Source organism: Euprymna scolopes, chromosome 41 (assembly GCF_053919585.1).
Source record: "Euprymna scolopes isolate OS-2025 chromosome 41, ASM5391958v1, whole genome shotgun sequence".
In the NCBI taxonomy this organism is placed as follows: Eukaryota; Metazoa; Mollusca; class Cephalopoda; order Sepiida; family Sepiolidae; genus Euprymna; species Euprymna scolopes.
Genome location: NC_136522.1, coordinates 24,729,941 through 24,742,962, shown reverse-complemented (window position 1 = coordinate 24,742,962; position 13,022 = coordinate 24,729,941). Strand labels below are relative to the sequence as shown.

Genomic DNA, 13,022 nt, shown 5'->3' with positions numbered 1-13,022 from the left:
AATTGTTAAAAAATAAAATTGTTTGAACAAAAATAATTCCTAAATCTTAAAAAAATTGGATTGCAGAAAAATGTTTTGAAAAATGATTGAATATTTTCTACTTTGTCGATAATGCGGCCATTCAATTTGAAACTGATGTGAATAATAATAAAAATATACTGGGCTAAAGCACGTGATACAAAAATGATTCAATGTCGATAAGAGGAGTTAATACAAAGCAGAGAATAACCGAAACGAAATTGATCAAGTTAAAAAAGTTAAAAATCATCCATCTATCAGGTTGGAAAGATTTTTTTGTACTTCATTACTTTGCAGGCTTTTAAGTTCTAGATTTTTTTGATGAATTGATATCTTAATATCTTGCTTTACCTTTCAGGTATAGTAATTAGTAGGAAAATATTAAGTTTAGGTATCTCAGTCGTCAAATATTGGAAATTAGTGAGAAGGCATTTTAGACATTGCATGCTTTATGAATTCAAAAAAGGAAACTCAGCTGCAAAGCATATTGGAACCGTCTATGGGATGGATGTCCTGAATGATCGAAAATGTCAACAGTTGTTGGCAACATTTTCCTCTGGAAACTTTAATCTGTCAGATCCGCTATGTTTGGAAAAGTCTTAGTGGGTTGGCAAGACGATACCCGGTACCAATCTGCAAACAACGAACATATTATATAGTACTTGGTCGTTTTTAATTGTGATCTGCGCCGACTCCACACTGACAAGCGAGGGCAGATCGCATTTTCTGTCTTTTCGTTTTATCTATTTTCTTTTTATTTCCTTTTGTTTTCGTGTTTTCTCTTTTTTGTTTCCCCCTCTATTTCCGTTCTTTTTCTCTCTGCATTCTTTCTCCCCCTTCTCTCCGCGTTTCTCCTTTCTTAGTCTCTTCCTCTCCCTCTCTCTCTTTCTCTCTCTCCCTCTCCACCCCCCCTCTCTCTCTCTCTCTCTCTCTCTCTCTCTCTCTCTCAACTATGGATTAAAAAATAAGAGTTGCTATGCAGTAAAACAGATAATATCAATTCCAACTATCTCGTTCTCTCTTTTCTCCCCATCTCTCCCCCTCTCCCCCTCTCTCCCCTCTCTCTCCCATCCTCTTTCTCTCTCCAGTTATGGTTGAACTATGTGTTTAACTAATTATATACAACAATCGTTTAAAATAAGCATTGATTTTCATCAGTAAAAATGTTTGCTATGCTATGCTGGCAAAATGTTCGCTGATTCGACTCACCTGGTTGCAGATTCACCTCCAATTGGAGGAAACTAGAATTCATCATTTTCCAATCAGCTTGGATAATCGAACTATTCATCATCAACAGGTGAACGGATTCAATTCGATCGAAACCGGCTCCAATTACATCAATCTGAGAATATAAATAGAAGAGCAAAATTATTAGCACAAGAAAAATAGACATTTAAAGAGCATTCCAAAACACTTATATATATATATATATATACATATATATATATATATATATATATATATATATATATATATATATATATATATATATATATGCCATGGAAACTTCCTGCCATTAAGCAACTTCCTGAACAAGTCAGCTTAAATTCTACAAAGTGGAACGATAAAATTTTCACAGTAGAAAAGACGACATGATTCTATTTCCGTTTGATGAAAATCGGTTTTCTTTTTTTTTTGAAGACCATCTACTAGTTGGCCAGTTGTGCACAAATCACAAGAGCGATAGGAGTTTTCTATCATGTTTGAAAGTGACTCAATGTTCAACAAGAGAGATTGAAGATGTGACGCAGTACAACGCATGCTCTCTACCGATTCAAGTTATGACAACATGGCCATTGCTAGTAGCCTCAAAATGCAAATCTAGACAGTTCAATGCTTGAGGGCCTGCCCAAAGTGATGAAAACCAAGTTTCCGGTCACGATTATGGTATTTGGTGTGGTTTCAAGTGGAAGCCACATCATGCCACTTCACATCTTCGAAGTCGGCTTGAAACTAAACACCAAAATGTACCCGGATGTGCTGAAGAGTGTGATGATCCCCTGGTGCAATCAGGTGGCCGCTGGCAGACTCTGGGTGTGGCAGCAATACTCAAGTACGCAAGTTTAAAGAGACACAAGCTTGGCTTAAGAATGAGGGACTTTGTACTTTTTACCTCCCCTCTTCCTCCGAACTGAACCCGCTGGACTACTTCGCACATCCAGAAACTCACCGCCATGACCTCCCACAATACCAAAGCAAGCCTGATCCGCCAAGCTTCTGTATCGAGGCAGTGATTGAGGCTAAAAGCGGCTACATTAAATAGATGTCAACAACAAAAATCAAGTCACCTGAATTGATATTTTCAAAAAAAGTTTTAAAATAAATCTGTCGTGTTGTTTTCTTTAGGGTGACAATTTCATCGTTCCACCCTGTACTCTTCGATTTCTAAACGGAAATTACTTTTTTCTACTTAATCCAACTTTATGTAAAAAGCTATCTATCTAGTGTTTGTAATTATGTATAAATACAACGAAGTTATTTTAGTTGGAATTAAAATTTTTGATTGAACTACGAGAATCTTGTAGTTAAGATAATTTCTTAATTTACTGAAAATTATTTAGTAAATAAATCTCAGTAAATTCAGAGATTAAACAAGTGAAGCATGCAAAGTGAACGAGGTATAAAAAATGACTAAGTTCAGCATTGCACTCCCCCATTTAGCCCCAGAGGTCCCCAGGGGCCGTCAAATCCTGGTGGAAATGAACAAACGGTGCAGTTTTAGGCCTTAACATATGTAAATTTGAGTTCTGCACTATGCAAAAAAAAAATAATAATAATAATAAATAAATAAATAAATAAAAATAAAAGAAAAGAAATAAAAGAAATGACTAAGTCCATCATTTGTCCCTCCCCCATTTAGCCCCAAAAGCCCCCAAGGCCTTAACACATTTAAATTTGAGTTCAGCGCCATGCAAAACTGCTAAATAGACATACACAGATAATTTGAGACAAATATGGTAAAATAGTCCCAAAAATGGAATGTTTTTATTAGCCCTAAAAGAGCCCCTGGGACACACTAGAGTTATCGCAAAGTATAGACAAACAAAATTATATAGAAATCAGTTAGTTACAACTTTTCAGAAAGTTTTATAAAAATCAAGGGCATCAATTTTTTTTTTAATAAGCATAAACATTTTAACCATTTTAACCTGAAAGGCACCCCTAGGGGGCAATCAGAGTTTTCCCGGAAAATCCGTCTGTTACTTTTTACTCATATCATGCTTAATGTTTGTACAAAATTTCAAAAAATTCCAAGGCGTAGTTATTGAGAAAAGTGCGGACAGACGAACGGACGAACGGACAAGGCTGAATTTACAGGTCTAAAAACACAACCAAACTTTTATTTCGGATGAAGATTAATTATTGGAATTATTTGGATGATTAAAACTACTGTTCTCATCTATAATGTTATTCTCACAAAGTTTCGACCGATATTATTTTCGATCTTCTTTAGTTGCATCTTGTCAAAATCGTACAGATTTCCAAGTTCATCAGAAATATTCGGGAATTCTTCATCTTTAATCTTGTAATGTTGCTCTGGCCTGAGAAAACATCGGGTGCAAAACCTCCTTTTTCCAAATTTTAGAATATTTATTTAATATAGAAATACCAATCATCATTCATCAGAAATGAAAAAAATACACTTTTAATAACATTTACAGTTTTGATAATGTTAAGCAGACTGGCGAGGATCAGGCACTGCATACTTTTCTAGACTGGAAGCAAGAAAAGGGGGCTGAGGAGCTGACTGTGTATGCACAACTGAAAATACTAAAAGATATCGACGTTTTACTGTAATAAAGTTTAAGCTTTCGAAATTTTTTCTTGTTCTCGAGTCTTATTCCATTTTTTTTATTCCATTTTTTATTTCATTTTCATCCCAAACAAAGCACAGTGCCACTTTGATGTAGGGGGCTACTATCGGGGACATAAGTTGCAGGAATTCTATGTAGGGAGTTGAGCAGCAAGATGTCTGTTCACATTACACTGGAACTTCTCCATGTCAGTACAGATGAGAAAGCAGGAACCCGGAGAGGAGTTCTAAAGTTTAGCAGTTCTGGTGAAGAAACTATTATTGTAGAAGGGGTTTTTTTTTACATCTAGGGCTCTCTACTGTGTAGGGGTGGGATTTTGCTGCTTGTCGGATTTGTCGGGGTATTTATGTCGAAGAGGTACGTCGGAGCATTTACCATTAAAATACTTGTAGAACAGGCAGAGAGATACAGCATTTCGTTGATGGGACAGAGGTTGAAGCTTTGATACCAGTTTAGGATATATCAGACTCTTTTGAACCCTGTCCAGGGAGTGTGAGACTAGTAGCAGATGCACCAGCCCAAATGTGACAACAGTCCTCCATATATGGGCGAATGGTGGCCTTGTAGAGATACAGGATATTCATTCGTTTGTAAACCTTACGCATTTTGAGACCATTAAAACACGAAGCATAACGCGCCAACAACATTCAAGATTAGAAAAGTTGTCTGAATTATAACAAAAATACGCATTTCTTTAATAATTCTAAAGAGAAATAAATAAAACACAAGACTGTTAAAAACTTTTTAGACTGTCATTATAAGAAACTGCTATTAAAAAGAACAACAAAAAAACAGCGAACGTCGGAGGTGACACAATCGGGGCGTTGTAAGAATAATATCCAAAATGAGAAGACTATTCTCAATAGCCCAAATCATACACAAAAATTAAAGTTTTCTATCTGACTACTCGGACACCAAATTTCGTGACTATGATTTCACTTTATCTCAGACACAAACCGAAACAAATCCATACTCTTATAATTTTTTTGTGTGTATTGATAATCATATTAAAAGCCCCTTGTCTATATATTTAAAAAGAAAATACAGCTTTCTCATATATGGTTTGTAGAATTGCATTCATCTGCAAAACATCTTGCTAATTTGCATATTCTTTTAAAACATTCATTTTAATTAATTCCCTATTAGTTCTTTTCTGTTTTCTTGTGGGATGATCATTTTTAGTTAACTATTAAGTGCAATTATATTCATGCAGATATTCTACATGATTTATACTTGCGTAATATTTGCATAAAAAGGTTTCAGTAAGCACAAACCTCTTTCTATATATATTTATACATGCGTATATATTTGTGTAAAAAATATTGCCTACAAAACTCCTCTGTCAGTTTTTGGTCTACGGACATGAAACTTAATATATAGGGTATTCGAACCCATGTGAAAGTTTATATTTTAGTAAGGGAAAATCGGTGACAAAAGTGTGAACATTAAAATAATGGAATTTGCCAGGTGACAGTCGAACAACGGAATTACGAATATGTATGCGTAACGTAATAGCTCTTGGTTCATGTTTTAATTTTTAGCCTTGCAGTAAACATGTTTCATAGCTCGGGCATTAACGTCAAAGGAAAAAGTAAATTGTAAGCTAAGCGTTTCGGTTTCGCTTCTCAGTGATGGTGCATGATTATTTTTATAAACTTTTAAAATTATTATTATATATTGGGTTCAATATAATATAATAATAAATACGAAAATCGTATTAATAAAAATATCATATTTAAGCGTATTTTACGACCGGACAATGCCAGGCAGCCTTCTAATATAAGTATATAATTTTGAGTTTAACTAATTATTTCGTCGAACATAGCGAAGATCAGGAATTGAAAACTTTTAATCATGTCTTTATTCAAACTGAAGCAATCAAATATAGTGGATATGCAACCGACCGACTGGAAGGTCCAGCGAGAAACTCCAATATATTTCCGAGACAAAGAGCATTTGTTAATAGGAGCATGAAGAGGAAAGTCCGTAATAATTATCCGAGATTAACTTGTGGATTAGCAACCGGCTTAGTGTTTATAGAAGTCTCACACTTTCAAAGGAAAATATAAAAAGAAAATAGTTATCAATGACAAAACATAGATCGATAGTCATCGTAGCTATAATACAGTGATCGATATTAGCGGTTATGATTAAAAACTTTTTCTTTTTTTTAATTCAGACTTTCAGAATTAAAACTTTTAAGACAATTTCTATCTATCTATCTATCTATCTACCTACCTATATATATATATATATATATATATATATATATATATATATATATATATATATATATATATATATACTTCAGAATAATGTAATGCAACAGATCTACTGGTATGGAAATCCAGTGATTATTGGTCTTACAAAATATTATTGGATGTAATATTTTATAAAGACAATCCCAGCTAAATAAAAATTGCACAATATACCAGATAGAGCAAATAAATCATAATTTAGTAAATTTAAATTTTATGACGTGAAAAAGTAAAACTTCAAATCTAGAATTTTTATGCAAGACAAAGAATTTACCAAACAATTTGGATATGAAATTCAATATCCTTTTCATCAATATATAATTTCCCTTACTTTATGATTTAAAAACTTCCAAAACATTTAATTATGATTTTCTATGTTTATTGTATTTAGCAAATCCGGTATAAACCATTTATAATATTTGCTAATATTTTCTCCTCTGAGGAGATGTGTAGACCTCGAAAACCTATAGGTTAAGGAGATATACTTATTGAAATGTATTCTTTGTCTTGCATATAATAAAAATTATACATTTGAAATTTAACCATTTCACACCATATATATATATATATATATATATATATATATATATATATATATGTGTGTGTGTGTGTGTGTGTGTGTGTGTGTGTGTGTGTGTGTGTGTGTGTGTGTGTGTTTTTATTTATTACCATTTTATCTGTTTTGCTACATATGTTTCAGATGTTGGACCATGTTTACGATCCAACAGCCTCGTCAGGCCTTACAGAAATTGTTGTTAGTTATTGAAAGAAAGTGTTTTAAAAAGAAATACGAAAGAAAAAAAGGAAGGAAGGACGGGTATTGACAATATTTCAGTTTTGAAGGTTAAGGATACATTCGATTGTATTGTGTGTGGGGGGTAGCAAATTCAGGTAGGCGTGGGTGGAGATATATGGATATAGGAGGGGAAGGTGGTGGAGGATGATAAAAAATTGAAACTTCCCCCATCCTCTCCTTACCCCCCTCACTTCTCTCTCTATCATTCACTGATTGATATAAAGATTAAGTGATTGATTTTGTGCTACGAAACGGACACTGTTAATAATTGTCCGTGTCAACTGAATTAAAGGAATAAATTGTAAGATGGTCAACTTCATGAAATTTGAAATATAGACTTTTGCTATTCATTCATTATGTGCTTTGTAATTACGTTGGGCTCCTTAAATCAGGATTGGTGTATATTAAAAGAGATATAAGTGAATAAAGAATATATCCACACACACACACACACACACTCACACACACACACACACACACACACACACACACACACATATATATATATATATATATATATATATATATATATATATATATATATATATATAATGTAAACATTTATATGTCATTCCACATATGTTTCTAGATAAGTATTTTCAGGGTTATTAGATATTTAAGACGCATAAAAACGATACTATAGCTTTTAATTTATTATATTCAATTTTGATTTTTCGAGAAAAACGTCATGGTCACAAAATGTAGTGAAATTAATCAAAATGAAAGCCGTGGAAAATACAGTACATTTTATTTTTTGGTTGCGTTCATTCTTTGCACAAAACTTTCGAAATAATTCACGCAAATTCTTGTAACCGTTTGTCAAAGAAGAACGTTCTGTATTTTTAGTTTTTAAATTTTGAACTCATGTTCGTCCGTCTCAATCGGCGTCAACATCAAGCGCAACTGTTTTCAATATGTATAAATAAAGCATTTGAAACTGAAAGGAATATATTGAATAGAAAAGTAAAAAATGATAGAATAATAAAATTAATAGTATAATAATAATAATAATAATAATAATAATAATAATAATAATAGTATTAATAATAATAATAATAATATTAATAATAATATTATTAATAATATTAATATTATTATTAATAATAATAATAATAATATTAATAATAATATTATTATTAATAATAGTAATATTAATAATAATAATATTAATAATAATATTAATAATAATAATAATATTAATAATATTAATAATAATATTAATATTAATAAAAACAATAATAATAATAGTAATAATAACAATTACAATAACAACAACAACAATAATAATAATAATAATAATAATAATAATAATAATAATAATAATAATAATAATAATAATTGAAACAAAAATGATACTAAATAAATTCGTAACGTCTTTTCTGTAAGAAAGAAGTTGCAAGGAAGAAAAAATGCCGGTTTTGAACCCTGCAAAAGCAGGAAATATTTCTCTAAGATATTCCTCCCCGGATGTAGCAACAGTATTCCATTTTAGGATGCATTTGGCTTTTATACAGATAGAGAATTGTGTCGAGAGTTTGATACTTTCTAGAGCGGTAGAATGACTTGGCAACAGTTTGATGCAAGTCTTCCATTTCAGTTCAGAAATGATCAGTCCCAGAATCTTGTTTTAAAAAAGTGCTTCATCAAGACGAGAGCCATTCATATCAGTTAGGCAAAGTAAAGATCAGAGCGTTGGTGGTGAAAAGATAGCAACTTGATTTTCGTTTCATTAAAATTAATCAGCTTCCTTTTACCCTATTGCACCACGTGCTCAAGGTCGGAAGAAAGAGACTCAAATATATCTTGATCATTGCTGACCTTTGAAGTGTTGCCATAGATGGTAGTGGCGTTTATGTGTTATATTATAAACCCTTTTTCTAAGAATTCAAAACACAACAACCATTGGTGTAAACAATAGTCCGTTTTTTATTTCTCCTGTTGTTCTTGCTTATGGTAGATAGATAGATAGATAGATAGATAGAGAGAGAGAGAGAGAGAGAGAGAGAGAGTGGGAGAGCGACAGAGAGAATTATCGTGGCGTCTACACGGTTGACAATCAAATCTCCAACTGCAATCTTTTTCCTTCCGTAAATTTTTCCTGTCAATCGTTTCAAAACATCCACATAACCAGATTCCTTTCTGTTACATTTTTCATAACAATAACAAGGTTTGTTTATATTTGTGAGAAATATTGAAACAATTCCCGTTTAGCTTGTCAATTTCTGACATTTCATTCGCAGACGCGTGCCACATTTTAATTCATGAACATACATATATGTATATACACCTATACACATATATATACTAGCATGTCAACCCGGCTCAGACCGGGGCATTCGTGTAACATATGTAAATGGCGACAATTATCTTACAAAGTAATTTACGAAATCACTGATGAAGATGAGGAAGACAGTTTGTCCCGGTATAGATCCTTGAGGCACACCAGCGTTGATACTTTGTATTGCAAATTTCTACTGATTTATGACTATTTCTAAAAATCTATCAGGGAGAAAGGATTCAATGGTTGAGAAGAATATTGCTAGAACTCTTGTGAAGTAGACTTTTATGCTAAACTCTATCAAATGTGTTTGATATGTCAAGAGCTATTGCTTTAGAGAGGAAACCTTCGTTGGTATATATATACTTATCATGTGTATGACCGTATTTTGTGCTGTGTGCAACTGGTACAAGGTCGCTCATAGAAAATAAAAAGGGTCTCATTTCCGAACGCGTTGGACACAAAAGTACAAACTATAGAGCAAAATTCGTAAAAAATATATAACTAAAAATAAGGCAACTAAACATATCAGGAAATATATACAAGTAAAAATATTAGATAAAATTGTATAGTTTTAACTTGATTCGAGCACAAATCTGCCAATAATAAATTTTTAAATTTAAGAAAACAAAATTACGAAATGTATGACTGGTGAAATGAATAAAATTTGTTTACTTGTTCAAAGAGAAAGCATTTGAATTAAAATCAAATTTTTAAAATTTAAATTACGTAATGATCGACACAATCTTTTTGGTACGGATTGGACCAGTTTCAATTGTAGAACTTTCCGTAATTCCAAATACCGAGGCAGAGACACTAAAGAATAATTAATTGTAACTTTTCCTGGAGATTTCTTCGATGGATTTGTGACATGTAAAAAGATGTCTGCTAACTTTGAATAAAAGCAAATATTCAGCCAGTTTTTAAAAGAAACAGAAATGCCAGCAGAGGTAACATTTGCAAGGGAGATAAAAACGGTATTTGATAGATTGTTATCAATCCATTTGGAATCTGGGCAATCAAATAATGTGACAAATGTAAACGTTGTTTTTAGCGTCTTTCAAAATAGCAGATCTAGTGATTTCAGGATGACTCCGTATCACACAAATAGCAATGGTCAGGCAGAACGTTTTGTACATACATTTATTAGCGATATTTAGAAAGCGAAAGTTACTCTTGTTGAAAAGATCATACAAGAATTCTTTCAGGTGTATAAAAATGAAATATTTGCAAGGGAAATAAGGATTGTTATCAACCAATTCGAAATCTGGGCAATCAAATAAAGTGACAAAAGTAAAGTTTTTTTTTCACATGTTTCAAAATAACAGATTTAGTGAATTCAGAGAATTTTAACAAACATATTGTGTGAAACATATCAGGATCAGTCCGTATCAGACAAGAAACAATGGACAGGCGGAACGTTTTGTAGATAAATTAAAGAGAGATCTTAGGAAAGCGATAGATACTCTTTACAAGAATTCTTTCAGGTGCATGAAACGATAATGCTTCACCTTTCACTAGGTCAGCAGATAAAATATTAGAAATTATGTGTGTAAACAAAATTAAACGCATACAACTAATGAACAATACCGTTTATATTTAAAGTTTTGAGGGTTATAAAACGGTGACTTAGTTTTTAAAATATGTTATACTATTTATGTTGATTTATTAAAATTTATTTAAAAATGCATCTTGTTTTAAAAATTCTTTAGATTTACGTGAGGTTCGAACTTGGATATTTTTACTTTAAAAACTATCACTATAGTAATGTGTACTCTCCCCATTCTACTTTAATCGTATATAGATATAGATATACTTTTAGTTGCATATGAAATGCTATATGACGTAGATTAATGGAGATTGCAGGAAATTAGGTTTCATATATATATATATATATATATATATATATATATATATTATGCCTATTTTTGAGGGGATAATATGTCGTCATCATATTTAGTCATGATTCGATGAAATAAATTATGACTTATTTATCTTTATAATAAACTAGCACTTCAGCCCGGCTTTGATAGGACCCTATGTACTGTTCATAACTTTATTTGCATATGTATATATATATTAAAAAGTTTGACTCATGTCCAGGTAAGCTATATCTACAATTTTAAGTTTTTAGTCCGAAAATTGGCGGAGGAGTTTTGGTAGAGTCTGCAAAGATCAACTCTTCCAACCTTTTCAAAATTTCACCCAAAAACTTAATAAAAAGCTTGTGGCATGCCTGAACACCTTTTATGTTAAATTTCAAATGTTTAGACTCAAAATTGGCTGAGTAGTTTACTAGACACCGCAAACATTAAAGTCATGATATAGTGTTACAAAATCTTATGTCTATGTATAACGTTCTCGTTAATAGGTTGACACGTACGCAAGGAACATAGGACAAATAATAACTCAACTCTTTTTTTGTAACAATGAAATTCATATTCCCATTCTCCCGAAACGCGTGACTTTGCGTTACGATTGTGACGTCACCCATGTCTCTAACATGATCGTCTTCTTGAACGTCATTTCGAATGTGTTCGCTAACGTCCTCTCTCCTTTTTATAGTTTTCCTTTTTCCTTTCTGTGACGTCACTTCGCTCATGGCTCGGTATTTCCATATGCTCTCTGTTACATAGAATCTTTATTCTAATTTTGATCAAAGTACATAGCATGATTTTGATTTTAGAGAATGTCTTTGAGTTAAGAATTAAGCTTAAAAGATCTTCAGAAGAAATTGAAATTAAAAGAATCTTTCTCAATTGGTGTGTAATGATGCACCAAATTTAATGCAAATCTGAAATATTTGAGTTAGTGCAAATAAGGGGATATGTCCATATTATTCTCCGTTAATTCTTGTTTTAAAATGCTCAAAATTGTAATTTATACCTTCACGTCTAACATCGATTGCTGAAATTCCACAGAAAAATGGAATACTTCCACTCCCTCTTATTTTAAAAAAGAAAGAAAGAACTAAAAAAGAAAGAACCATTAATAGCAAACATTATATAACATTATTTGTAGGTTTGAAAGAAGAAATCGATAAAAAAGGCCACAAATGAAGAAGCGCTCTTTTGCCAAAAAATTCAAAATGTCACAAATCAGTCACGATGATTACAAAACTATATGAATTGCACTGATTATTTTAATGAAAATCGCCCTACACAAGGCATGAAGCCACTTGAGGTAAGGAGCTAAAAATAGTGATAAAAAGTCAAAAGTTTGCCAACAATAAGTGTAAGATGAAATACATTCTTACCTAGAAAATCGCAATTAAATTAAATATGACCCAAATAAAGACTTCTCATGTTTTGCAACTGTGTTTCAAAATTCACAATGATCCACTAATTAGTTTAGGAGTAGATCCTTTACATTAAAAAAACTAATACGGTAATAATTATTTGAAAAATAATCAGAATAATACAAATAAACAAATTATTTTATCGTCCATGTTAAAATGTTGAAAACTAACCTTTTTTAATGTCGATGGAATAATTTGAGGTCGAAAACTTTGCAAAACTGTGCAGTTGTTATCACCGCCGCAAATACCACACATGTCAGTTTTCAGAGTTCTTAAAGAAAACCAAAAAAAAAAATTTAATGAAAAATACTTTTTTAAAGCAAATTCGTTTTAGTGAAAATAACGTGTACTTCCTTTTCTCGTCAATTAATCCCACGTTTTTATTTGCGTATAAAGAGACAAACTCCATAACTTTTTGTATTATTTGCATTTTTCGGGCTACTATTCTCGCCATCAGTGTTATTTTCACAATGTTTTTTGTCAATATAACTTACGATTTTCTTGACGAAGTCGGGAATATTTCTGGCGAATTCAGGAATCTGCACGGGATTTCGAATAG

At 31.9% G+C, this 13,022-nt stretch overlaps 1 protein-coding gene across 1 annotated transcript in view; it reads right to left on the bottom strand.

Moving 5' to 3' along the window:
• Window positions 1-13,022, bottom strand: part of LOC145266425 (uncharacterized) — a 156,124-nt gene that overhangs the window by 44,789 nt on the left and 98,313 nt on the right. Inside the window, exons 5-6 of the mRNA XM_080122094.1 lie at window positions 12,635-12,734; window positions 1,228-1,360 (exon numbers count right to left, since the gene is read on the bottom strand). Coding sequence (XP_079978220.1) covers window positions 1,228-1,360; window positions 12,635-12,734 — 233 coding nt within the window. The remainder of the gene's footprint in view (window positions 1-1,227; window positions 1,361-12,634; window positions 12,735-13,022) is intronic.